This window comes from Giraffa tippelskirchi, chromosome 10 (assembly GCF_054371585.1).
Source record: "Giraffa tippelskirchi isolate mGirTip1 chromosome 10, T2T-mGirTip1v1.2.pri, whole genome shotgun sequence".
Lineage (NCBI taxonomy): Eukaryota > Metazoa > Chordata > Mammalia > Artiodactyla > Giraffidae > Giraffa > Giraffa tippelskirchi.
Genome location: NC_137284.1, coordinates 9,599,827 through 9,626,960, shown reverse-complemented (window position 1 = coordinate 9,626,960; position 27,134 = coordinate 9,599,827). Strand labels below are relative to the sequence as shown.

General features: G+C 45.0%; 2 protein-coding genes across 5 annotated transcripts; both read right to left on the bottom strand.

Moving 5' to 3' along the window:
• Positions 1–383: 383 nt before the first annotated feature.
• STX5 (syntaxin 5) lies at positions 384–26,306 on the bottom strand. Of its 4 annotated transcripts, none has more exons than XM_081534664.1 (12): positions 26,187–26,306; positions 25,626–25,887; positions 25,261–25,504; positions 24,182–24,252; positions 23,962–24,017; positions 23,773–23,843; positions 19,154–19,270; positions 19,020–19,076; positions 18,795–18,876; positions 18,218–18,324; positions 17,928–18,049; positions 384–1,133 (listed from the first exon to the last, which is right to left on the bottom strand). In XM_081534664.1, the coding sequence occupies exons 3-12, from the start codon at positions 25,483–25,485 to the stop codon at positions 974–976; spliced, it is 1,068 nt and encodes a 355-aa protein (XP_081390790.1). In that variant the 5' UTR covers positions 25,486–25,504; positions 25,626–25,887; positions 26,187–26,306; the 3' UTR covers positions 384–973. The 4 variants fall into 4 exon arrangements, with proteins under 4 accessions (XP_081390790.1, XP_081390789.1, XP_081390788.1 ...); XM_081534663.1 differs by having other exon boundaries at positions 25,626–25,746; XM_081534662.1 differs by lacking the exon at positions 25,626–25,887.
• Positions 26,307–26,571: 265 nt separating this feature from the next.
• TEX54 (testis expressed 54) lies at positions 26,572–27,035 on the bottom strand. Its single transcript, XM_081534671.1, has 2 exons — positions 26,942–27,035; positions 26,572–26,834 (listed from the first exon to the last, which is right to left on the bottom strand). The coding sequence occupies exons 1-2, from the start codon at positions 27,006–27,008 to the stop codon at positions 26,629–26,631; spliced, it is 273 nt and encodes a 90-aa protein (XP_081390797.1). The 5' UTR covers positions 27,009–27,035; the 3' UTR covers positions 26,572–26,628.
• Positions 27,036–27,134: the final 99 nt, after the last annotated feature.

Sequence of the window (27,134 nt, the reverse complement as noted above, 5' to 3'; positions counted from 1 at the left end):
CTCAGCTGGAGCTGGGAACAAGTTCTTCACCTTTCACTCCTGGCAGCAGGCAGAACTCCTGCTTCATCCAGCCCAGGGAAAATGGTGGGACTGGAGGATGCAGATGAAACAGGTCCAAATACTTCTGGAGACGGTCTTGGAATTACCACTAATCAGAGACCCCCTCTGGGACCGCGTGCCCTGCTTTGAAGGGAATTTTCCATGATTAAGTACTGCTGCACTCGGTTATGCCCGCTGGAAGCAGCTGAGTACACGGGGCCCAAAGCCTGGCCCCTCAGGGTCATCAGTCCAGCCCTTTCAGTTGTAATATTGGGCAGTGGGCTCCCTCCATTTCTCCTAGGCCCTTCTTCGGCGCTCCCACCCAGAAATGACGACATGGCTAGTGAGGCTGACAGTCTTGCTGTAATTGGGAGAAAACGGGCTGCAGCACGTTTGGCAGATTGAGAGTCACCTGCAGCCAAAGTTGGGGTTGTGCAGGCTGCCGAGGGGCTCAGGGCCCCTGCCTCATGTGGTGAAGAGAGGAAGAAGAGGTCAAATTCTAACCCAGATGGGAAAGTTGGTCCCTGGGGCAGTTTCACTTCCTCTCCTTGTTCTCAGGAAGGTGGGGAAAGGCATCATCTCCCCGTGCTGCCAAAGTTCCCTTTGCAACAGGCTGGGGAGGGTTTATAAAAATCTCCTGGTGGAGACAATCTCCCCGACGAGCCCCTCAGTTGGCCTCTGCTCCTTTCCAGCCACTTCACAGCAGAGTCCAAATCCAGAACCGTGTGTGTTTCATGGGCTGGAGGGTGATGAGGGGAGGGCTGGGTGGCCAGAGGCAAGGAGTTGGGGACCGAGGGCAGTGGTCATTCTTAGCAGTTCCAAGGAAACAGGGCCCTTCTCCCAAGCACCCTGCATAGGCTCAGTGGCAGCTCTGGCCACCTGCCCTCCCAGAAGGGTTCCAAACCCCCACGGAGTGCCTCAGAGTGGAGAGGGTTCAGGCAAGGAAGACCACAAAGATGATGAAGAAGACAATGAGGATGAGGAAGATTTTGACCATAAGCCACCTGTTGGAGGTGACCGACTGGAAGTACTTGAGGATCTCTGAGTGAGCGGCCTCCACGTCCAGCTGGGCTCCCAGCACATTCTCGTCGATCCTGAGGATAGGTTCGGGAGGAGGGGAAAGAGAAGGATGTTGGATTAAAAAGAATGCTGCTGAACTGTATTTTTTATGTATGTATATATTCTTGCCTGAAAAATCCCTTGGATAGAGGAGCCTAGTAGGCTATGGGTCCCCCAGAATCAGACACAACTGAAGTAATTCAGCATGAACACACAGAGGAAAAAGCTCTGGAAGGGTAATATAAACAAGTCTTGGCTCTGCAACTTATTAGCTAATGAACCTAAGCCACTCATTTAACCTCAAGTCTCATTTTCCTCAACTGCAAAGGAAGAAAAAACGAGGATAACACAAACCCTAGGTTTGTTGTCAGACTTAAATTAAAGTGCCCAACCCATACTAAGAATCCAAAATGTCTATATATTAAAATTTTTTGCTCATCGGTATTTACTAATTTTTGTCTAATGAACAGTGTGTTGTCAGTTGCGTCCAACTCTTTGAGACTCCATGGACTGAAGCCAGCCAGTCTCCTCTGTCCAAGGGATTTTCCAGGCAGCAATACTGGAGCCAGTTGCCATTTCCTTCTCCACGAGATCTCCCCAACCCAGCGCTTGAACCTGTGTCTCTTGCGTCTCCTGCATGGGCAGGCCACTAGGGCCACCTGGGAAGCCTCTAATAAACAGTACTGATTTGTAATAAGGGGGAAAAGGTCACAGAAAATCATGGTCAGGAAACCCTCATTCTAAGTGAGAAAGGAAGTGTTCCGAGTGAGAAAGAAGAACTTGATGATATGGACAGAAAGTCAAGGGATGAGAAAAGCCCTATATTAGAACATGTCTCCCAGGGTATAGAGAAGTCCTCAGAAGAATGGCAATCTCTTTTGAGACATTGCTGAGGAAAATCAAACATTTCCAAGCTAATCTAGTATATATAATCCTAAAAACCAAATATAAACCCTGGTCTTTGCAAAGGGAGTCGCTGGGAGCAGGGACCTTTGGGAGCTATGAGGTCAGAAAAGTTGGTGGAGCCTGGTAATCAAGGAAAAAAGTGAGAGGAAAGGCTGGGCCAGTGGCTGCAAGCCCAAGGTCCCGGTAAGATGGTCAGGAGTATGACAACCTAATCTCTGTCCAAATACAGAAGCCTGGATTCTACATGACTCCTTATTTATGTCAGAAAGGCTAAAGTATTAGGTTCCCTAGTTTTTGGTATAATTACATTTCTCAGTGTAGATGCACTTTTCATCTCATACCCAATAAAGCTCATTCATATTGGCAATTATAATGGCCTCACGTAACAAAAATGGAAGAACAATGAATGCAATCTGGTATACAAAAGATTTTAAATGGGAGTCCGTGAATGAAAACTAGTACAAGGGAAGAAGTTACTATCACTCAATAGTAATTTTAAAGGGAAGAAGTTCCTTCTTTATGGAGGAATATAAGCTAATTAATGTAGAAGGAATGAGCAAATTAGAAAATGACCATTTTGCCACACACACTCTCAAATGAATCAGGCAAGGATCACCAGGGGGTCAATAAAGAGATAACCTCATCAAGTGTCTACTGATATGACTGCCTATAGGGATGGCCGAAACTGCTGCTAAGTCGCTTCAGTCGTGTCCGACTCTGTGCGACCCCATAGACGGCAGCCCACCAGCCTCCACCATCCCTGGGATTCTCCAGGCAAGAATACTGGAGTGGGTTGCCATTTCCTTCTCCAGTGCATGAAAGGGAAAAGTGAAAGTGAAGTTGCTCAGTTGTATCCGACTCTTAGCGACCCCATGGACTGTAGCCTACCAGGCTCCTCCGTCCATGGGATTCTCCAGGCAAGAGTACTGGAGTGGTGTGCCATTGCCTTCTCCATGGCCGAAACTACTGAACTTAAATTTAATCAGAGGGACAAACATCGGACAAAAACATGTGTATGACTTTGTATAAGAGGCACTGGTCTCTAAAACAAAAAAAGTAAATGATCACACACACTCAAAAAGGCAGACTAAAGAGACACAACAATTGAATGTATGCTGCTGCTGCTAAGTCGCTTCAGTCGTGTCCGACTCTGTGCGACCCCACAGATGGTAGCCCACCAGGCTCCCCCGTTCCTGGGATTCTCCAGGCAAGAATACTGGAATGGGTTGCCATTTCCTTCTCCAGTGTATGAAAGGGAAAAGTGAAAGTGAAGTCGCTCAGTCGTGTCTGACTCTTAGCGACCCCATGGACTGCAGCCTACCAGGCTCCTCCGTCCATGGGATTTTTCCAGGCAAGAGTACTGGAGTGGGGTGCCATTGCCTTCTCCTTGAATGTATGAATGTTGTCTAAATGTTAAATTGAAAGGAAAAGGCTAAATTTTTTTCAAAGAATTGAGGAAATTTGAGTATGGATTCATTATTGGGTTGTGTTGGAGAAGTGTTCAATTTCTTAGATTTGATAATGGTATTGTGGCTGTTCAGGAGAAATACTTCCTCTCAGCAGATGCTTGCTGAAGTATCTGGGGATAACACATGATGTTTGAAAAAACTGTCGTGATGTTTGCACCTACTTGTTTTTTTTTTTTTACATGCACACAGCCTTGTTTATTTATTTATTTATTGTTCTTTATTTATTTTTAAATATTTATTTGGCTGCACCATGTTTGAAATTTTTTAATCTACAAGTTGGAGGGAAAAGGAAAATGACCGAGTAACACAAGGAACTCTAGATCAGTAGCGTTTTTTATACCTTAGAAAAAATAGCATCTCAAAAATGCAAGTTTTTTTTTTTTTTGGCCGTGCTGAGTAGCTTTTGCGATCTTAGTTCCCCATGCAGGGATCAAATTCGGGCCCACAGCAGTGAAAGCACCAAGTCTTAATCACTGACCACCAGGAAATTCCTCAAAAATGCAAATTCTGGAAAGTCCCTGGTAGTCCAGTGGTTAGGACTCAAGGGCTTTCACTGCCGCGGTTGGATCTGTGGTCAGGGAACTAAGATCCCAGAACCTGAGCAGCAAAGCCAGAGGGGGAAAAAAAAAAGGCAAATTCTTAGGTCTCACATTCTAGGGTGGGGCCCAGGAGACTACAGGTGGAGTGAGTGAGTCAGTTGTGTCCGACTCTTCTTGACCCCATGGACTATACAGTCCATGGAATTCTCCAGGCCAGAATACTGGAGTGGGTATCCTTTCCCTTCTCCAGGGGATCTTCCCAACCCAAGGATCGAACCCAGGACTCCCGCATTGCAGGCAGATTCTTTACTAGCTGAGCCACAAGGGAAGCCCAAGAACACTGGAGTGGGTAGCCTATCCCTTCTCCAGCTGATCTTCCTACCGAAGAATCAAACTGAGTCTCCTGCAAGAAATCTGGAATAAATCAGTGGCTTCTCAGGAGAGTGCTAAAATCCAGATCCACTAGCATTTGCAGGAAGCAAAGACAAGAGTATCTGTGTCTATTGTAAAAATAGCATCCTTTCAGAATTTCAATTTCTTGTTCATATCATTGCCCACAAATTTTCTCTCCCTTGTTATTTTCCTTTTATGTTTCAATCTACTGCCGGATTGCTTCTGAGCCACTCAACTGAACCTGCTGGCACTAATCCAGTTATTCCAAGCCCCCTGATGCAAGTTAACACCTGAGGATCCTTAATTCACATTTCTTTCTCAGGGGCACCAAGAAATAACCACTCCTTCCTCCCTAAAATTCTTTCCACCTCAGCTTTTAAGGACACATTTCTTTGCTTTTTTCTCTCATCTCCCTAAAACTTCAGTCTCTTGGGCAGATTCTTTCCTTCACCAGGTACACCTGGAATCCATGGGGATCTATTCAGGCCTTATTCTCACTTTGCCCATTGTCCCTGGGTGGTCTCGTTTACCTCCATGGTTTCACCAAGAAGCTGCTGACTCCTATGTCCTTTATCTCTAGCTTAGCCCTCTCTTTTCTGAGCATCAAACCATGCCTCTTGGCTGTCCCTTGAAGTGTGAGCTCGCTTGATATGTCCGGAACAAATCTCATTCTCTGCACCCAGCACCGGTTCACCGCCTCCTGTGTTCTCTCCCCACCACCAGATCCAGGAGGACTAGCTCACAGCAGCAACAACTAATGTTTGCTAAACCAATGAACAAAAAAGTACTAACACTGAAAAATACTTATGACACTCTTTCAAGGAAGATTAGTTGTCAATGTGTATATATACTATAATTCTATTTTTCTGTTTGTTTATAAAAGGCTTTCAGGGACTTCCCTATGGGTCCAGTGGTGAAGAATCCATCTTCCAGGGGATTTCCTGATGGTTCAGTGGTTAGAACGCTGTGCCGTCAGTGCCAAGGACCCTAGTTCTGTCACTGGTCAGGAAACTAAAATCCCACATGCTCCGGGCTGGAGACCTGGATTCAGTTCCTGGGGCAGGAAGATCCCCTGGAGGAGGGAATGGCAACCCACTCCAGTATTCTGCCTGGAGAATTCCATGGACAGAGGAGCCTGGTGGGCTATAGTCCATGGGAGTCACAAAGAGTTGGAGATGACTGAGCGACTAGCACTATCACTTTCACTTCATGGGGTGACTAAGCCAGCACATCTCAACTACTGAGCCCCTGAATCTAAATGAAAGATTCTGTCTGCTGCAATGAAGACCCAAAGCAGTCAAAAATAAATAAATAAATAAAATTTTTTTTTTAAAAAGGCTTTCAGGTTTTTGTTTTTTTGCCGAGCTTCTCTGATGGCTCATCGGTAAAGAATCTGCCCAAAATGCAGGCAGGAGATGCAGGAGATGCTGGTTGGATTCCTGGGTTGGGAAGATGCCCTGGAGGAGGAAATGGCAACCCACTCCAGTATTCTTGCCTGGAAAATCCCATGGACAGAAGAGCCTGGCGGGCTACAGTCCAAAGGGTCAAAGAGAGTCAGACTTGACTGAGTGACTGAGAGCGTGCAAACACACACACACGGGGGATGGACATGGACACACACCCACACATACCCATGGGGGATCTTAGTACATACACACACACCCCCTCACACTCACCCCCACCCCCACACACAACCATGGAGGATCTTAGTTCCCAAAACAGGGACCAAACCCAATGGGAAGTTTGGAGTCCTAGCCACTGGTCCGCCAGGGAAGTTCCCAACTCTAACAATTTTAAACATATACATTGGGGAAAGAATACAAACATCTTTTACAAATCTGATTCTTTGAATCCATAACATTTTAATATTCAAAATACACTGTCACCTGAAGAGCTCTAGTGTTTATGGCCTAACTCAGCAAGGGATTTCCTAGATCTCAGGTGAACCAGGTAAGACTCAGTCAATCTTCCTGATTCTAGGACCAAGAGAGTTGTCTTCACAGCGCTTTTAAATTGCCCAATTAAATACACGAGGCTGCTTGATGGATCAGTGTTGGGAAATCTGCTTTACCCAGATGGAGGTGTTCACCCAGTTTCACCGGATCAACAACCAAGAGTAAAAGCTCTCTGCTGGTGCTGCGGGGCAGTGAAGAACCACCAGGATCGCTGCCTGAAGGCCTCAGAGCAAGTGGGCTGGCGTGTGTCAACCTGCGGATTGCTCAAAACTCCCACACCTTCCCTTCTTGAGGTCCTCTGCTAACAGCCTTTTTTCTTGCCAAACTGAGAACACTGAAGTAGCCTGAAGAATTGGGCAAGGTGAAAAAACAGGTTCCTGGCCTCACACTTGGAGATTCTGACTCCACACATGTAAGTGCAGTGGACTTCCAGGAATCTTCATTTTTTTTTTTTAGAGGAAAAAATATACATTTATAATTAGGTATAGCTGATTTAAGGTATTACGTTAGTTTCAGGTGTAAAACAAAATTTTTATAGGTTATACTGCATTTAAAGTTATTACAGGAAGTTCCCTGGTGCTTAGGACTTTGCCTTCCAACACAGGGGGTGTGGGTTTGATGCCTGGTCAGAGAGCTAGGATCCCACATGCTTAGTGGCCAAAGAACCAAAACATAAGACAAAAGCAATATTGTAAGAAATTCAGTAAAGAGTTAAAAAAATTTATAAAAAAGTTATTCTAAAATGTTGGCTATATTGCCAGTGCTGTAAAATACATTCTTGTCATTTATTTTATATATAATTTTTTGCTTAAACCCCTCCCCCTATCTTGCCCCTCTCTTTTCCCTCTCCCCACCAGTAACCACTAGTTTGTTCTCTATGAGTCTGCTTCTGTTTTGTTATATTCATTCATTTTTTTCTTTTCATTTTTAAAATTGATGCTGATTTAAAATATTATATGTTTGAGATGTACCACACAGTGAGTCACAATTTTTAAAGGTTATACTCCATTTACCATTATTATAAAATATTGGCTATATTCCCTAAACTGTACAATATATCCTAGTAGCTTATTTATTTTATACAGAGTAGCCTGTACCTCTTAATCCCCTACCCCCATGGTGCCCCTCCCCACTGGCAACCACTAAATTGTTCCTTATATCTGAGTCAGTTTCTTGTCGTATTCACTAATTTGTCTTATTTTTCAGATTCCACATTTAGTGATTATCATACAGTATTTGTCTTCCTCTGACTTATTTCACTAAGCCTATTGCACTCCAAATCTATTCACTGTTGCAACAGTTGTTGCAAATGGCAACATTTCTTTCTTTTTTATGGTTGAGAGTATGCCATTGTATACACCTACCACACCTACCTCCTTATCCATTCATCAGTTGATGGATACTTAGAATGCTTCTATATCTTGGCTATTCTAAATAGTGCTGCTGTGAACACTGGGGTGAATGTATCTTTTCAAACTAGTGTTTTCATTTTCTTTGGATATATACCCAAGAGTGGAATTGCTGGACAATAGGGTTCTATTTTTACTTTTTTGAGGAACCTCCCTACTGTTTTCCACAGTGGCTGCACCAACTTACATTCCCACTAACAGTGCACAGGGGTTCCCTTTTCTTCATTACCCTTGCTACAATTTATTTGTGGTCTTTTTGATGATAGCCACTCTGACAGGTACGAGGTGATGTCTTATTGTAGTTCTGATTTGCATGTCTCTAATGATTAATGATGTTAAGCATCTTTTCGGGTGCCTGTTGGCCATCTGTATGTTTTCTTTGGAAATATGTCCATTCAAGTCTTCTGCTCTTTTTCTTTTGGCTGCCCTATGTGGCATGCGGGATCCCAGTTCCCCAACCAGGGATCAAACTGTACCTTCTGCCTTGGAGTGTGGAGTCTTAACCACTTGACTGCCAGGGAAGCCCCTCTGCTCCGTTTTTTTAATCAGGTTGCTTGATTTTTTGATGTTGAGGTGCATGAGCTATTTATACATTTTGTATGTTAACCCATCAGTTGTATCATTTGCAAATACATTCTCCCAGTCAGCAGGCTATCTTTTTGTTTTGTCAGTGGTTTTCTTTGCTGTGCAAAACTTTGATTAGATCCCATTTGTTTACTTTTGGTTTTGTTTGCTTTAGGATATGGATGCAAAAAAATATTGCTATGATTTATGTCAAAGAGTATTCTGCCTGTGTCTCCTCCTAGGAATTTTTATGGTTTCTGGCCTTACATTTAGGTCTTTAATCCACTTTACTTTTTTTGACGACACACCTTGTGGCTTCCAGGACCTTAGTTCCCTGACCAGGGATCAAACCCCAGTCCCTGGCAGTGTAAGTGCAGAGTCCTAACTGCTAGACCACCAGGGAATTCCCACACTTGGAGTTTACTTTATGGTGTGAGAAAATGCTCTAATTTCATTCCTTTACATGCAGCTATCCAGTTTCCTCAGCACTACTTATTAAAGAGACTGTCTCTTTAATTGTATATTCATACTTCCTTTGTCACTGATTACCTGACCATAAGTATGTGCATTTATTTCTGGGCTCTCATTCTATTTCATTGATGTCTGTTTTGTTTCACAGGGTGTGTTCAGTTGCATTCGACTCTTTGTGACCCTATGGACTGTAGCCCAACAGGCTCCTCTGTCCAGGGGATTTTCCAGGCAAGAATACTGGAGAGGGTTGACATTTCCTCCTTCAGGGGATCTTCCCAACCCAGGGGTCCAACTGGCATCTCATTTGCCTCCTGCATTGTAGGTGGATTCTTTACCAATGCAGCACTGGGGAAGCCCATTTTTGTTTCAGTACCATACCATACTGTTCTAATAGTAATCAAAGTTGTAGCAGTAGCTTTGTAGTGCAATCTGAAGACAGGGAGCATGACACCTCAAGCTCTGTTCTTTCTCAAGACTGTTTTGGATACTGTTGAGTCTTTTGTGCTTCCATACAAATTTTAAAATGACTTGTTCTAGTCTATGAAAAATGCCATTAGTATTTTGATAGGGATTGCACTGAATCTGTAGATTGCCTTGAGTAGTATGGTCATTTTAATGATACTAATTCTTCAAATCCAAGAACATGGTATATCATTTCTATCTATTTGTGTCCTATTCAGTTTCTTTCATCAGTGTCTTACAGTTTTCCAAGCACTGTTCTTTTACTGCCTTAAATTTTTTCCTTGGTATTCTCTTTGATGTGACTGTAAATGAGTTTCTTTCATTTCTCTGATAGTTTGTTGCTAGTAGATAAAAATGAAACAGATTTCTGTGAGTTATTTTTGTATCCTTCAACTTTACTGAATTTACTGATGACCTCTAGTAGCTTTTTGGATTATCTATGTATGGAATCATGTCATTTGCAAACAGTGACAGTTTTACTTCTTCCTTTACAACCCGGATTCATTTCTTTTTCTTCTTCTGATTGCTGTGGCTGGAACTTCCAATACTATCTTGGGTAATATAATGTTGAGAATGAGCGTTCTTGTAGCTGATTTCAAGGAAATGCTTTCAGCTTTTCACCACTGAGTATGGTGTTAACTGTGGGCTTATCATATATGGCCTTTGTTATGTTGAGGTATGTTCCTTTATGCCCACTTTGTGTAGAGTTCTTTTTATCATAAACGGATGTTGAACTTTGTCAAAATCTTTTATCTGCATCTACTGCCATGATCATATATATTTTCTTCAATTTATTTAATGTAGTATATCACATTGTTGGGTTTGTAGATACTGAAAATCCCTGCATCACTGGAATAAATATTCCCACTTGATCATGGTACATGGTTTTAATGCATTGTTGGGTTCAGTCTGCTAATAGTATGTTGAGGATTTTTGCATCTATGTTTTATCAGAGATACTGGCCTGTAACTTTATTTTTTGTGCTATCTTTGGTTTGGTATCAGGGTGATGCTGGGTTTGAAGAATGAGTTTAGAATCATTTCCTCCTCTGCAGTTTTTTAGAATAATTTGAAAAGGATAGTTATTAACTCTTCTCTAAACATTTGGTAGAATTTACTTGTGAAGCCATCTGGTCCTGGACTTTTGTTGGAAGTTTTTAAAAATTACTGATTCAGGACTTCGCTGGTGGTCCAGTGGAAAGAATCTACCTGCCAATGCAGGGGACAAGGGTTCAGTCCCTGGTCTGGGAAAATTTCACATGCTGCAGGGCAACTAAGCCAGTGTACCACAACTATTGAAGCCTGCAGGCTCTAGAGCCCATGCTCTACAACAAGAAAAATCACTGCAATGAGAAGCCTTCACACCATAAAGAGAAAGTAGCCCCTGCTCGCCACAACTAGAGAAAGCCCACCCACAGCAATGATGACCCAGCATAGCCAAAACTAAGCAAATAAAAATTTAAAAAATTACTGATTCAATTTCATTACTGATATCTTCTATTTCTTCCTAGTTCATCTTGGGAGATTAAACATACCTAGGAATCTGTCCATTGCTTCTAGGTTGTCCATGTTATTCGCATATAGTTTTCCATAGTAATCTCTTTTGATCCTTTGCATTTCTGTAGTATCAGTTATAATTTTTCCTTTCTCGTTTCTGATTTTTATTGTCTTAGGCCCTCTCTTTTTTCTTCTTGATAAGTCTGGCTAAAGGTTTATCAATCTTGTCTATCTCTTCTTAGTTTCATTGATCTTTTCTATTTTTTTGTCTTTATTTCACTTATTTCTGCTCTAATTTTTATTACTTCTTTTCTCTACTAACTTTGGATTTGTTCTTTTTCTAGTTCTTTTAGGTGTAAGGGTAGGTTGTTTAGTTGAGATTTTTATTTCTTGAAGCAGGCTTCTACTGCTATAAACATCCTTCTTAGAACTGCTGTTGCAGGAAAGTCCCACATATTTTGGATTGTTTTCATTTTCATTTGTCTCCAAGTTAATTTTTATTTCTCCTTTCATTTCTTCAGTGATCCACTGTTTGTTTAGCAACATATCTTTTAGCCTCCATTTGTTTGTGTTTTTTGCAGTTTTCTTCTTGTAGTTGATTTCTTCTTCTTTTTTTTTTGGAGTTGATTTCCACTCTTGTAGCACTGTGGTTGGAAAAGATACTTGCGATGATTTCAATTTTCTTAAATTTACTAAGACTTGTTTTGTGTCCTATCACAACCCACTTCAGTATTTTTGCCTGGAGAATCCATGGACAGAGGAGCATGGCAGGCTATAGTCCATAGGGTCACAAAGAGTCAGACGTGACTGAAGCGACTTAGTACACATGCACATTTTGTGGCCTAGCATGTAGTATGTCCTGGAGAATGTTCCATATGCACTTGGAAAGAATTTGTATTCTGCTTTTGGAGAATTGTTCTCTGTATAAGCCCATTTAGTCTAGTGTGTCATTTAGGGCCAGTGCCTAAATGACACATTACTGCCTTCTTGTCTGATGTGTCCATTAATATAAATGGGATATTAAAATCTCCTACTATTCAATTCCTCCCTTTATGTCAATTCCTCCCTTTGTGTCAATTTCTCCCTTTATGTCTGTTAATATTTCCTTTACATATTCAGGTGTTCTTATCTTTGGAGCCACTGGACTACCAGGGAAGTCTCCCCTTGCTGCTTTTAATATTCTCTCTTTGTCTTTAATTTTTGCCATTTTAATTACAATGTATCTTGTGGTCCTCTTTGGAGTTGATCCTGTTTGACTCTCTGGGCTTCCTGGACTTGGATGTCTATTCCTTTTTCTAGGTCAGGAAAACTTTCAGCAATTATATCTCTAAATATGGTCTCTGTCTCTTTTTCCCTTCTTTGGAACCCCTATAACGCAGATGTTAGCACACTTGATGCCCTAGAAAGCTCTTAAACTGTGCTCACTTTTTTTTTCTTTTTAGCTTCAGTGATTTCTACTACTCTTATCTTCCAACTCACTGATCCATTCCTCTATGTCATTTAATCTACTGTTGATTTCTTCTAGTGTATTTTTCATTTCAGTTATGTTCACCTGTTTGGTTTTTCTTTATATCTTCTAACTCTTTGTTAAACTTCTCACTGTGTTCATCCATTCTTCTCTGGAGTTCTTTCATCGTTATGATCATCACCTTGAACTCCATCAGGGAGTTCACCGATCTCCACTTCACTTACTTTTTCTTCTGGGGTCTTGTCCCTTTGATTAGAAGAAGCTCCTCTGTAACCTCATTTTGTCCAAATTGCTGTTTCTATTTCCATGTATCTGGCAGGTTGGTCGTTTCTTGACCTTAGAGAAATGGCCTTTTGTAGGAGCTGTCCTGTGCATCCCATCCCCTGATTACCAGAGCTGTGTGCTCTAGGGCTGCCCCATATTACGTGGGCCCCTCTACTGTGGTGGGGATGACTAGGTATAGGTGGTCCAGTAGGCGCGGCTGGCCCCTGGTCTGGTTAGGTGCCAGGCCCTGCCTTATGCAGAGGCTGCCAGTGACTGGCAAGTCACTGGCTGGCAAGATACTCATTTTTTATAAGCTGTATAGGGGGTTCCTATGAACATCCAGCTTTGGCAACCAATGGTTAAAAGGATGTTTATTTATTCAACTAGTAGGTGTTGAGCACCAGCCATTGATACAGTGCTGAGTTCAGTTATCTTGGTCTCTCCCCTCAGGGGGTGGCGGAAAACGTCCACTTTCCCAGCTATCACTAGCTCATCTTAAATTCAAGTCTTCTACTTATGCATTGGCTCCCACTTCCTCTCACCTGCTCCAGGACATAAATTTTAAGAATTCTTCCCCCTTCCTGTTATAATATCAATTTTTATTTCTCTGTTGGATCATTCCCAATACAATACAAATATACATTTATTTTCTCCCATTCTTTAAAAAAAACAAAACAAAAACCTCTTGTCTTTCACTGGACAAACTGGGAACAATCTGAACACTGAAAATAATCATTATCCTAACTAATTGTAATACAAAACATAAATAAAAACCTTAAGTCCATAATGATACTCAAAAACAAGGAAGAATTAAAACAAAGCAAAAACCTCCTTAGTCTCTATGTTGGCACCTGCTCCACAAACTACTTACTCTGAAAATACAGGAAAATAATTAAGGTTTTATCCAGCCTGATTAAGATGAACTTCAGCTCATGCAGTTAATAAAGAAAAGCTTTTGTTTATAGAAAAAAAATGCACCTGAATTAGATAAATTGATTCAGAAGACAAGCATCATAACTGGCTCCTAAAAACAGGTTAAAGGGTCTTGGGGAACAGGATATCCATTAAATTATTTGCTGATTGCAAAGAAGAAATATACTCTTAAAAACAGAGATCATTTATTACCACCTTAATCAAATGATCAAATTTGTTCTCGATAATGTAGGGACAGCTAACATTAAATGCATCTTAATAAGATGCAATTTGTTGAGCTATATGTATGTACATATAGCTCAACAAAATAAATATATAGTTACAGTGAATTTTTTGAGGGAGCTGCTTCGCACTGCTTGTGGGATTTTAGTTCTTCCACCAGGGATCAAATCCAGGCCTTCAACAGTGAAAGCACAGAGTCCTAACCACTGAACCACCAGGGAATTCCTACAGTTGATTATACTTATGTATACATATATATTCCTGGAAGAAGACAGAGAAAGAGGCAGAAAAAATTCCGAAAGAAATAATGGTGAAATATTTCCTAAACTTTGTGAAAGACATAAATTTACAGATTCAGGAAGCTCAGAGAACCCTAAGCAGCATAAATTCAAAGGAAACCATAGGTACATAAGTCATCAACTGCTGAAAACCACAGAAAATAAAATTAAAAAAAAAAATTGAAAAGCAGAAGCAGCCAGAGATTATATACAAAAGTTAGAATTACCACTGACTTCTCATTAGGAATGAGAGACCAGAAGACAGTAGAATGATATATTTAAAGCACTTTAAGCAGAGAAACTATTCTTCAAAAATGTGGGTGAAATAATGAAACTTTAGATAAAAGAAAAGTAAAAGAATTTGTCATTAGGAGGAGCCTGGTAGGCTACAGTCCATGGGGTCGCAAAAAGTCGGACACGACTGAGCGACTTCACTTTCACTTTTCACTTTCATGCATTGGAAAAGGAAATGGCAACCCACTCCAGTGTCCTTGCCTGGAGAATCCCAGGGACGGGGGAGCCTGGTGGGCTGCCGTCCATGGGGTCGCACAGAGTCGGACACGACTGAAGTGACTTAGCAGCAGCAGCAGCAGATGTGCACTATAAAAAGTACTAAAGAGGACTTCTCTAGCCGTCCAGGGGTTAAGAATTTGTACCGCCTGCTTATGTAGGAACACAGGTTCGATCCCTAGTCCAGGAAGATTCCCCATGCCTTGGGGCAACTAAGCCTGTGCTTGCAACTACTGAACCCACAGGCTCTAAAGCCCGTGAGCCCCAACTACTGAGCACAAGCACCCTAGAGCTCCAGGCTCTGCAACAAGAGCCTGAGCACCACAACTAGAGAGTAGATCCCATTCAGTGCAATCAGAGAAAGTCTACACGCAGCAACAAAGACCCAGCACAACCAAAAATAAAAATAAATTTTAAAAAATGGTACTAAAGAAAATTCTCCAGGTTTAAGGGAAGTGAGGCCAGATGGAAACTGGGTATTCAGGAAGAAATGAAGAGCAATGCAAAGAGTCAATATATGAGTAACACAAAAGACTACTTTTTCCCTCTAATTTCTTTAAGATAAAAATCATACTATGGTATTGTGGGATTTATAAAGTTATGTAGATACAACAAATGTGACAACTAGAGCATAAAAGATGGAGGAGGGGGTTGAAAAGTTCTCACATTTTGGATGAAGCAGACTGGGAAGAGTTAATGAGGCATATTACAATCCCTACAGCAACCACTAAAAAAAAAAAACCCAATTACCTATAGCAAGAATACCAACAAATTTATATGGAATTAAAAAAAAATTTTTGCAACTGTTCAAGACAGGAAAGAAGGAAGAGGAACAAAAAAAAAGAGAAGGGAAAAACAAAAAAACAGTAAAATGGTAGACCTAAATCCAACCTTAGCAAATATTACACTAAATATTAATGAATTAAACATGCTAATTAAATTCTCAGCTCTCATCTTGCTTGGCCTCAAAGCAAAATCTGTCACAGCTGATCATTCTTTCCCTGACTTACTTTCTTCTCCTGACTCCTAGGACATCATCTTCATTTATTTTTCTTTCTATCTCACAAGCTGTGCTCCTGTTCAGTGCCCTCTCCTGGGACTGAGACTTGATTCCAGAAATAGCCTTTGGGACTTAGTGCTTGATCCTCCTCTTCCTTAGAACTCCCTTGGCCTAGTTTCAAGGTTCAATTCTGCCCATTTTTGGCCCATACCTGTCTTTTCAACTCCTTACATCTATCAGCCTGTTCACTATTTCCACTTAGATATCTAACAGACAACTGTCCACTTCTTGTTGGACAACACATTCAACACAACTTATTTTGCCCCAAATCTGCTCTATCTTGAGTAACTAGCTCTATTTCAAGTGAAGGACATGAATCTATTCGATCGCTCACATCAAAAGCCTGGAGTTATCATAAACTCCTCTTTTTCTCTCATACCTTGCATTCAGTTCATCAAGTAACTGGTCCTGTTGGTTCTACCTCCAAAATATATCCAGAAGGCAACTACAACTCATACAACCTTGGCCCCAATTATCACTACCTCCTGCCTGGATTACTGCAAAGGACACTGAACTCATCTCCCTGCCTGTATTCTAGGCCTTTACAATCTGTTCTGACTATGGCAACTAAATGATCCTTTTTAAATAGAAGTCAGAGGGACTTCCCAGGGAAGGAAATCCTCTGGAAGTCCAGTAGTTAGGACTTGGTGCTTCCATGCGGTGGCCCTGGTCGAGGAACTAAGATCCCACAAGCTGTGCAGTGCAACCCAAAACATAAATAAATAAAAATAAAATAGAAGTCAGATAATATAACCTGCCACTAAAACCCTACAATGGGACTTCCCTGGTGGTCCAATCCACCTGCCAAGGCAGCAGACACGGGCTCGATCCCTAGTCTGGGAAGATTCCACACACCACATGGCAACTGAGCCCATGCGCCACAACTACTGACCCTGCACGCCCTACAGCCACTGCTCCAAAACACACAGAGAAGCTACCTGCTTGCCACAACTAGAGAAAGCTCGCTTGCAGCAGTGAAAACCTAGCATGGCCAATCAATCAAATCAATCAATACCCTGCAATGGCTCCCCATTTGGGCTTCCCTGTGGCTCAACTGGTAAAGAATACACCTGCAATGAGGGAGACCTGGGTTTGATCCCTGGATTGGGAAGATCCCCTGGAGAAGGGAAAGGCTACTCACTCCAGTATTCTGGGCTGGAGAATTCTATGGACTGTATAGTCATGGGGTCGCAAAGAGTCAGACATGACTAAGCACCTTTCACTTTCACTTTCCACATTGGCTTTAAAAGGCCCCACCTGATCTGGTCTCCCATCTCCTCTCTAACCTCACCTGGTACTACTCTTCTTCTCACTTGTCCCCAGATGCAGTGCTATCCTTTAACTCAACAGACATATTCTTGCCTGAAGGCCTTTACATAGGTTCTTCCCTCTGCCTGGTACTATTCTCCGCATATCCACACAGCAAATTCCCTCACCTTCCCCCAGTCTTGGAAGGATGTCACCTTCTTAATAGGGCCTACTACAGCCATCCTATTTAAAATAACAACTTGCTCCTCCAAACCTAGAACTCCTGATTAGTTTACCCTACTCTGTTTTTATTTATGGATTTATCACTGGTCAAAAATATATACTGGACCATTTACTTATTACAAATATTCTAATTATCTGCCCTACTATGATGTACGTTCCACGAGGGCAGGGATCTTTGTCTCTTTTGTCTTCGGCTGTATCTCTATGACTGACTGAATGCCAAGTGCCAAAGAAGAGGAGCAGATAAAATGCCTTGTGCAGCAGCAAGGGCACCAGGGGAGCAGAGAGGCCCTCCAGTGGGTTGGCTCTGCCTGCTCCGCTCCAGTGTCATTCTGCACTTCTCTCTTCCTGTTTATTGCTTTCCAGCTGCACTGGCCTTCCTGATTCTTTAATAAAGTAAGACTGTCCCATCGTATGACCTCTGTTCTGGCTGTCCATGCTGCCTAGACTACTTTTACCCTTTCCTTTGCGTGGTTGGATCCCTCTTGTCATTCACGTCTCTGCTTCAATAGGAAGCCTTCAGAGCAGCCTGCACTGCCACCCAATCTGATATTCCTTCTCCATCACTTTCTCAACACTGCATCCTAGTTTCCAGTATTAGCCCTTATCACCACCTGAAAATTTCTTCTCAATTCTTTTTAAACAGTTGCCCTTACTCACTCTATCGAATTCCATACTGCAAAGTAAGTTCCACAGAACAGACTTAACTGTTCTACTCATCACCGTATCCCCAGCACCTATGCCAGTGCCTGACATGGAAGAGGTGCTCAATTAATACTTGTGGTGTGGATGGAGACAGGTGAACTGGACCTTATGCGTGGACAGGATTCACTCTTCTCTTCCAAAGGGCATTAAGCTGTCCCTGGGGACCTTTAGGATGCCAATCCACAGGGAAGACAAGGCTCCTGGTTTTGAGGTTAAAGAGAGAAAATGTCTCACCTCTGAATGGTTTCTTCCTGTTCCTTAACCATGTGTGCCAACTGCTGGAAGATGGAGCCCAGCTCAACAATTGTGGACTCAATGTTCTGCATGGTGTCTGCCCGGCTCTGGATGTAAGAATCCTTCAGAGGAGAGAGAGTGTACATGAACACCAGGAGCTTCTGAGGGTGGGTCCTGCCTCTTTGGGACTTTCCAGTTTGCCATTCCACCCATGGCACATTCCAAACACTTGCTTGTGACCACACAGGAAAACAGGGGAGCAACTCCTCCCCGCCTCAGAGCATGGGTACCTGCTCGTCAATGAGCTGCAGCTGCTGGCTGGTCCTAGAGTCCATCATGTCAATGGCCACATCCCCAGAGGCTCGGGACTCCGCCCCCAAAACCACAGCACCACCTCCTGGGGGAAGAAAGAAGACATGGCACTTCTTAGCAATTAAAAGGTTCAAAGCCCATACGCTCTGGATTTGAATCCCAGCTCTGGCACTTACTAGCCTTGTGACCCTGGACAAGTCATTTAACTCTCTGAGCCTCAGTTTCCTTACCTGTAAAATGGGGGATAATGATAGTTGCTTTCTCAAAGGGTGGTTTTGAGGATGAAATGAGAGACTGTGAATATAATGACTAAGTGGACCAAAAATACTAGAAAACTCATTCTTTTGAACATGATTGGATTCACCCTCAATAGGGAGAATGCTGGAGACTAGGTGCGGATCATAGATCCCAGGCATCGGGAGTGACCTCAGAGAAAGCCTAGCAACTTCCTTGACCCTCCACTCTCCTACCCAACCCCTGCCTGAGGAAGACACCCTCAGACCCCGAGTCACTGTGCCTCACCCCTCAGGGCTCCCTGAACCGCCTGTGACTTACCCAGGCGGCTGGGGGCGAGGGGCAGGGCTGACACGGGCGCCCGGGAGAACTGCTCCCGCCGGCTCCTCTGCTGCTTCAGGTTCTGGGTTTGGGGAAGAAACGCAAAGGTCCTGAGGCCTCTGGAAAGCGGGCACATTAGATTCCCCCTGTTGCCCCTGCCCTTCCCACTGCCCTCTGGGGCCCTCATGCCCAGATTCCTATCCCTCCTACACAGCTTCTTCTCACCTCTGTCCTCACTTCTAAAACCGACTTGAAGTCGTTGGACATGGAGGCCAGTTTTGACTGGAAGAGGAGGAGAGAGGGTCAGCCAGGGAAGACAACGCCTCCTCCCTTCTGCCGCCCCCTCTCCCTGGTCCCACCTGCAGGGAGACCACGATGGTGTTGGAATGGGTTTGCAGGTGCCGGCCACTCTGGCTGCCCTTGGCCCTCACGAAGTCCTGAAGCTGGGCGATTTGTTTGTTGAGGCTATTGATGTCCTGGTGAAAAAGCCAACAGAAAAACTGAGTATCAACCGGGGGTTCCTCCGCCAGTATCTCTCCCACATGGACATCTCTGGCAGGGATGGCAGGATGAACATGCTAGCAGGCGTGATGCTGTCTCAGACCAGAAGGGCTTGCTGGTACAGTCCAACCTCTGGAGGTTGCTCTGGCTCAGTCCCTGCAGAGTAGAGCCAGAAAGAGGTGAAATATGGCCTCGTCTGTTTGTAAAGAACTGAGTTGTTTACTCCCTCCATCCTACTGCCCTACCCACTACTGTGAGGCTACGCTCATGACCACAGAACCCCTTAAAAGGCCAGAATCTCAGACCCAGAGCATGCTGACCAACAAAGCATCTGTGCTGTACTCAGGAGATGGGAGGAATCCTAGAAACATCAATGAAATGGTTTTTATATACACAATTCCTTTTAAAAAATTACTACTGCAGAGACTTCCCTGGGGGTCCAGTGGCTAAGACTCTGCACTCCCAGTGCAGGGGGCCTGGGTTCGATCCCTGGTCAGGGAACTAGATCCCACACACCACAACTAAAGATGCCATGTGCTGCAATGAAGACTGAAGAATGAATCTTGAACTGCAATGAAGTTGCATGCTGCAATTAAGACCTGGTGCAGCCAAATATAGATATATATGGGCTTCCCTAGTGGCTTAGATGGTAAGGATGCAAGAGACCAAGGTTCGATCCGTGGGTCAGGAACATCTCCTGGCGAAGTTGGAATAGCTACCACACCAGTATTCTTGCTTGGAGAATTCCATGGACAGAGGAGCCTGGTAGACTTATATAGTCCATGGGGTTGCAAAGAATCGGACACGACTAAGCGACTTACACACACACATACGTGTATTTTAAATTAATATTTTAAATTACTTCAATTAATATATTTTAAATTACTATTGCAAAAGAGTGAAAGGTGTGACTCGTCGAACTTTATACATGAGTTAGTAGCACAGCCAGGCTTTCTACACGAGGCCAGTGGATCCTCTGCTTTCCCAATCCTGCCTGCTGAGGGTCTCATAAGACAAGGGACATGAAGGACTGACCAGGAGTGGTAGAGAAAGCTTGCCCCAGAGCAGCTAGGTCCAGGGCAGGACCAGAGGAGAAAGAGGAGGGGGAGAGGAAAGGAGTCACAAATAGTTCAAAAAATAGGCTAAAAAATACTAGATCAGGCAACTTGTAGAATCCCTCCAACAGTCCCCTGAATTAGTACCCCAGCCCCAAGGATTCTCCAGTCCCCTGGACAATTTCCGCTGCTGACAGCCATGTATCTGAAACTGTATTCTAGATTTTCCCCCATAAAATCTCCTCCTCCAGGAGCTCAGAAAATGCCACTACTCCCCACTTAGGTGCCCAAGCTAAAAGCTTCTAAGTCACATACCGACAGCTCCTTAACCCAACCTATGTGCCACAGTACAATGACAACCTTCACTGAGCGTTTACTCTGTATTCAGACTTTGTGAACAGAAAAGTAGCCCTGGGTTTGATTACCATGCACCATACAACTTGCTAAGCAGCTTATGACTTTCTCTTCAACTTAACACAGAAAGCAACTCTTTATCCCCCACCTGCCCTGAAAAGCTTTTTGCCTTCCTCTGTGCCATTTTGGTTAACGGCACCACCATTCACCAGCTGCTCAGACCAAAAACTTAGCAAGTCATCCTCAATTCCTCCCTTCCCTTAATCTACAAGGAACCCACAAAGAAACCAGCTGATTCCAACATACACTCTGAATATGTCCACTCATTTTCTTCTCTAACAAAGCCACTCTAGTCCAAACTGTCCTCTCTCTCGAAAATCGCCCAGAGCCTCCTAAGTGACCTTCCTTTCAGAGTCTGCCCCCAACAAGCCACTTTCTACACAGCAACCAGAGTGATCCCCCAAACCCAAAACAGGGCATGTATGTCATCCCCACTCTTAAAATCTTCTAAGAGCTTCCCACTAAATCTAGAAAAGAATCCACATTCCTCATCTAGCTTACACAGCTATATGGTCTTGGTCTGCCCACTCCTCTGGCCTTACCCCCACCAGCCTCCTTCTCACTGGCTGTGCTGAAGCCACACTGGCCTCTTCCACATGTGTCAAATGTATCAAAGTTACTCAGGCCTCAGGGCCTCTCCCTTTGCTACTCCCACTTTCTAGAATGTGCCCCCTCTGATCTTTGGATGACCAATTTTCTCCTTACCATTCAGGTCTCCATGTCCCTTCCTCAGCTAGGCCATCCCAGATCACCCCATATCAAGTGGCCCCTACCCTGAGGAGCTCACTCCTCTTATTTAATAGGATGTCCCACCACCTGAAATTGTATTTTCTGTTTACTTATATACTGTTTTGGAGAAGGCAATGGCAACCCACTCCAGTACTCTTGCCTGGAAAACCTCATGGACGGAGGAGCCTAGTAGGCTGCAGTCCATGGGGTCGCTAAGAGTCAGACACGACTGAGGTGACTTAGCAGCAGCAGCAGCGTATACTGTTTGGTTCACCCACTTGGAAAGGAAGTTCCCAAAGGCAGAGATCACATGGGTCTTCTTTGTTGCTGAATCCCCAGAACCAGGCAGCCAAAAGTCACTCAGTAATGTGAGGGACTGAAAAAATACACCAGTGAAGCCTCACAACAACCCTGCAAGGTGGGTACTGTTATCATCACCTTTTTCTTGAAAAGGAGTGTGGCCTGCCAGGCTCCCCCATCCATGTGATTTTCCAGGCAAGAATACTGGAGTGGGTTGCCGTTTCCTTCTCTAGGGGATCTTTCCCCTTCCTTCTCCAGGATAAGGTAGCTTACCCAACGTCATATCATAAGTGGTGAGCCTGGGATTTGAAGTCTGTCTCAATCCAGTCAGTGGTTACCTATGCAATAATGCTCCAACAGGGACTTCCCTGGTGGTCCAGTGGTTAAGAATCTGCCTTGCAAAGCAGGGGACTTGGGTTCAATCCTTGGTTAACGAACTAAGATCCCAAATGGTCTAAAGCAAGTAAGCCAAGATGCTGCACTATTGAGCACACATGCCATAACTAGAGAATCAGTGTGCTGTGAGGAAAGATCCCCCATGACGCAGTGAAGGTCCCACATGTCACAGCTAAGACCCAATGCAGCCAAACACATAAATATTTAAAAAAGAGTAATAACACTCCAATAGTTAATGGAACCCTCTCCCATTCAGCACAGCATCTCTTCAATGTGTCTATCCTTTGGCCTCTGCCATAATCATCTTCACACCAGACAACTGCACAAGCCTCCGCCCTCACTTCTCTGCCTATTCATGCTCCAGGGTGTTTTTTTTTCTCCCACGGACATTCAATTTCTCATGTTATCCTTATTACATTATTCTGGGAAAGAAACAAATCATATCATTAGAGCTGCTATAGCAGTGTCTTGCAGACAGACCTAGAATCCAGGTTCTAATCGTCTTTGCAGTCCACACATTCAGAGTGATTCTACACTCCTTTGCAAGCCCCACGATGGTCTTCACAACCAGCTACCAGTCTACCTTTTCAACCTCATCTGCTGCCAATCACTCATTTGATCAACAAGTATTGAGTAACAACTACATGCCAGGGGATTCCCAGGTAGTGCAGTGGTAAAGTATCTGCCTGCCAATGCAGGAGACACAAGAGACACAGGTTTGATCCCTGGGTTGGGAAGATCCCCCAGAGTAGGAAATGGCAACCCACTCCAGTATTCTTGCCTGAAGAATTCCATGGACAGAGGAGCCTGGTGGGCTACAGTTCATGTGGTTGCAAGGAGTCAGACACGACTGAACAATTGAGCACTACGCACCAGACACTATCACAGGTGTCTGGGATACATCCATAAACAAAGAGAAAGAAAAATTTCTGCTCTTGTGGAATTCCCATTTGTTATTTTCTTTTTTTTTTGATGTGGATGAGGTAAGTGGGAGGAAACAAACAATAGACATAAGCTTTATAGAGACTGTTAGAATGTATCAAGTGTTATAAACAAGAAAATAGAGATCAGAGTTGGAGGGGCTGGGGTATTAAACAGCAAGGTAGGCCTCCTTGAGCACATGACATCTGAGAAAAGACTTGAACTTTTCCTTTTTATGAGACATGCCTCTGCACACTGTTTCCTCTGTCTCAAATGTTCTTCTGTTGCCTTTCCACAAGCCTCGAAACCAGCTCAGTTTTCACCTCCTCGATAAAATCTTTCCCAGCGCACCCAGAATCTCATTCATCTTTTTTTATGACCTTTTCTGTGCCATTTGCTGCCTATTCATGGTAAGTGTGAGTTTATGGGACCGGATACCTCTTCCAGACAATAAGCCCTTAAAGGCTGGTATCTGCCTCATACTGCTTATGTGGCAAGTGTCCAGCCCAGTGCTTTGTACATAGTAGGTGACCACTGACACAATAGAGGAGTAGGATGTTTGGAGTTGGCTTGAGAAACTTGCTCTGAGACTCTAGAGCAAGGGAAAAAGATGGAAGTGATGCAACTGGACTGCCCGACTCTCCTGATCGCTAGTCGCTCACCTGTTTGATGATATAAGTTAGCTCCTCAATTTCCACTGCCTTATCATCAAAGAGGGACTTGCGCTTTGCCACTGCAGAGACAAACAAGAAGCCACCACAGGTGAGGTCGAAGACCAGACTCAAGACAGTATGGTTCCTCAGCCCTCCGGTGTTCACTGCCCCAGCTCTGAAAGGTCCAGGAACACTCACAGATTGTCAGCTTCTCCAGCTTGGCAAACGTGTTGCTGAGGTCTTTCCCAATGCGCCTGCAAATGAGCACAAGTGAGAACACTGTGAAAGGGAAGGAGAGGGCCTTTCCCACCATAGCACCAGCACAACCAATCCCAGTCCTCGCCAGCAAGGTCACCACAGGCAAGACTACCTCTCCTCAGACACTGGCCAACCCACTACATAACTTCTCCCAACTCACTTGGCCATGAGGGTAAATTCACTGCGCTGCCGGACAGCACGCAGAGCCGGCTTGTTTGTCTGGATTCCATTCTGAAAGGCAACGTCAAAAAGTAAAACTTTAGTTTTTCCCTCCCACTGCCAGCTTTAACTATTCCCCAGGGATCCTCTAAACTCACCCTCTAGCACTAGTGGCATGCTCTACTGGACAAGCCACACAGAGAGACCTGGGTTCAAAACCTGATGCCACCACTTACTGGGGGGGGGGGGGGGGGGTGGGAACAAGTGACTTAAACCGCTCTGAATATGTTTCCTCTTACGTAAAATGAAGACAATTCTACACATCTCCTTTTGTTGTTGCTAAGATTAAAAAACATAAGGGTTATAAATTATTTTAGCCAAATACCAGGTCCATGATAAACACTAAATAAATGGTAATTAGTATTACCATTCTATTCCTCCAACTGGGGAATTGAGAGGATAAACAGGAAGCTCTTGGAGATGATATAGAAGAGCAGTTGTAAACAAGAACTGAGCAGTAAAAATATTTAAAATCACAGTTACTCAGTTTCCACTTGGATTCAGAAAGTCTGGAACAAAACAAAGCAATCTAATTTTTAAAAAAATGCACTCCCAAGTGATTTTTATTAAAATTACTTTATTTGGAAAGTTTCTTTCATTTTACAGATATAAAAACTGAGGTCCAACTAGATCAACTTCTGTGTTGTCACGAAGCAAATTTGGTAGAATTATACTGGAATGAGAATTTAAAGCGTTTGTCTCTGAGCTAAATAAAGACTCTTTCTAGAACCTGTTTCTTATCCAAACCAAATATATTGTAATCATTTCTCGCCCTGAGATATTCGCTCCAGAATAGCCACTCTAGATTCCTGATTAAACACAACAACAACAAAGTCTGGATCCCTGCCTCTAGATTAGCTAGCCCACCTTTTCTCTACTGCTTGTTAGATCCTACCATCCCAAGCTGGACCAGGTCTCCATCAGGCTTCCCCAAGAATTACTTCAATCAACCGTGCTGGAGCACCTCCTTTCCCAGGTTTGAGTAAGACTCACTCTGCCTCTCCCAGTCCAGGTCCTTACCTGACGGCTCTGCAGGGACTTGCAGGCTGACAGGAACTCCTGGGTCCGATCCCGGCAGGACATGGTGTCGGGAGGGGGAGGGACCAGGGCCACTGGGGGGGGCAGAGGGGCGATGTCGCTGCTGCTACTGCCAGCAGTTGCAGGGGACAGGACCTGTGTCTTTGAGAGACCCAGGTAGACACCCTGATCCGTGTTCTTAGATCCGTAGCGTTTCCGCGGGATCATTGAGACGCATAACCTCGGACTGTGGTGGAGGGGAGAGTGTCATTCCCCAGGCAGCCTCCTTCTCCACCAATCCCCCGCCCCAACCAGCAGTTCTTCGGGGCCCCTCTGCACTTGGCACGGAGTTTCGAGCCCGAAGCTACCCGCAGATTCTGGGACCGGCCCGCAGCTGACAGGATCCTGCTTCTTCTGCGGCCCAAGCCGTCCCCCTCCTCAGACTCTTCTTCCAACTTGGTTCCGGCGGCCACAGCGCGGGCCGGGGCCCTGAAGTAGAGGCAGGGCCAGAGCCAGGTCCTGTGGCCCTGAGGCTCCAGCCCGTCCCGTGCAACTGCCCCAGGCCCTAACTGAGCCCTCTCGTATCCACGGGTTCCTCCGACTTCACAGGGAGAAACGGTGACGGACCACCTCAGAGGGACACACTTCGGTGGGCGGAGAGGGGAATCTCTAGGTGTTTATTTGAAGCAGGAAGTCCCACCCTCGCCTCGCCCAAGTCCCACCTTCTGGAAGTCTGCAAACACTGATTAGCTAACGCCGACGTCCTTCTTAAAGGGGCTTTTCTGATTGGACGGCGAGGTATTCGCTCACTCCGAGCCGGGCCGGCAGGACTTACCCGCTTGTCCCTGGTTCCCTTCCCCCCGCCCGGCGCCGTCCCCGGAAAGAGCGGCCCAGAGCAGGCACGGCAGCCAGACCCTACCGAGTCCTACCTCCTTTCTGCCGCCTGCCGCCGCCGCCACTGCTACAATCTCCCAGATCGTCACCTCCTCCTCCCCCTGGAGCCGAAGCCGCCGAAACCCGACCGAAGACTGGAAGCCGCCACGTCACCCACACGTAACCCCACCCCCGGTGACGGGAAGGCGGTGCCCCGCCTCTTCGAGCCCGGCGACCCGAGAGACACGCCCCTCCACCAAAACGCAGGTGTTAATTCGCCCTCCCATTGGCTAGGCTACCCCTGTAGCCCCGCCCCCACGGAACTAGAGCCGGGGGCCCAGAGGACTAGCCAGCCTCAGGGAAGGAGCCTTAAAGAGCCCGCGACCCTGGTGGTGCCCGCGCCCTACGCGCCCAAAGCCGAGGCACAAGCGCTCAGGCAGGTACACGTTAGAAACTTTATTCTCTGAAGGCTGGGGAGGAGTGAGAACAGGGCTGGAGTCACCCCTTCTCCGGCTCCTCCTGGATCCTCTCCTGATCGCGCTGCTGGATCCTACTCGCCGTCTTTAGATCCTGGCCTGCGTGCCTCTTGGTTGACCGAGCGGAGCCCCGACGGCTGAACATGGATAGCCGCCGCCACAGCACAGTGATCAGAAGACTTTCGTTCGACCTGCGATCCCGTTGCTCCACCGAGTCCGCATCGGTGCCTGCGAGGATGCGAGGCCGCTGAGTTCTACTCTCCCCAGTCCAACCTCCGGGTGGTCCAATCCCCACTCCCAGCTCCCTGGGCCCTCTGGTGTGTCTCTGGTCCCACCTTCTGACCCGGCCTCCTTGGCCTGCTCATCCGAAATCTGAAAGTCCTTGTCTTGGCAGCAGCCCATGGCACCGCAAGCGGCCCTGCACTCGGTGCCACCCACGCCAGCCGCCAGCCGGCAGGTTCCCGGCCCTGCTTTTGTGATGTCAGATACCCCCACCACCCCAGCTCAGGGAGCCACCACTACTTTCTC

What these genes read in the sequence shown, in the direction of transcription:
- STX5 (XM_081534664.1), bottom strand. Translation starts at nt 25,485, where the DNA reads ATGATCCCGCGGAAACGCTACGGATCTAAGAACACGGATCAGGGTGTC. An exon ending in GAATTTACCCTCATGGCCAA is followed by an intron (nt 24,018 to 24,181) that starts GTGAGTTGGGAG and finishes GCTCATTTGCAG; the next exon opens with GCGCATTGGGAAAGACCTCA. An exon ending in TGCAGCTCATTGACGAGCAG is followed by an intron (nt 18,050 to 18,217) that starts GTACCCATGCTC and finishes TCTCCTCTGAAG; the next exon opens with GATTCTTACATCCAGAGCCG.
- TEX54 (XM_081534671.1), bottom strand. Translation starts at nt 27,008, where the DNA reads ATGGGCTGCTGCCAAGACAAGGACTTTCAGATTTCGGATGAGCAGGCC. An exon ending in CAAGGAGGCCGGGTCAGAAG is followed by an intron (nt 26,835 to 26,941) that starts GTGGGACCAGAG and finishes GCATCCTCGCAG; the next exon opens with GCACCGATGCGGACTCGGTG.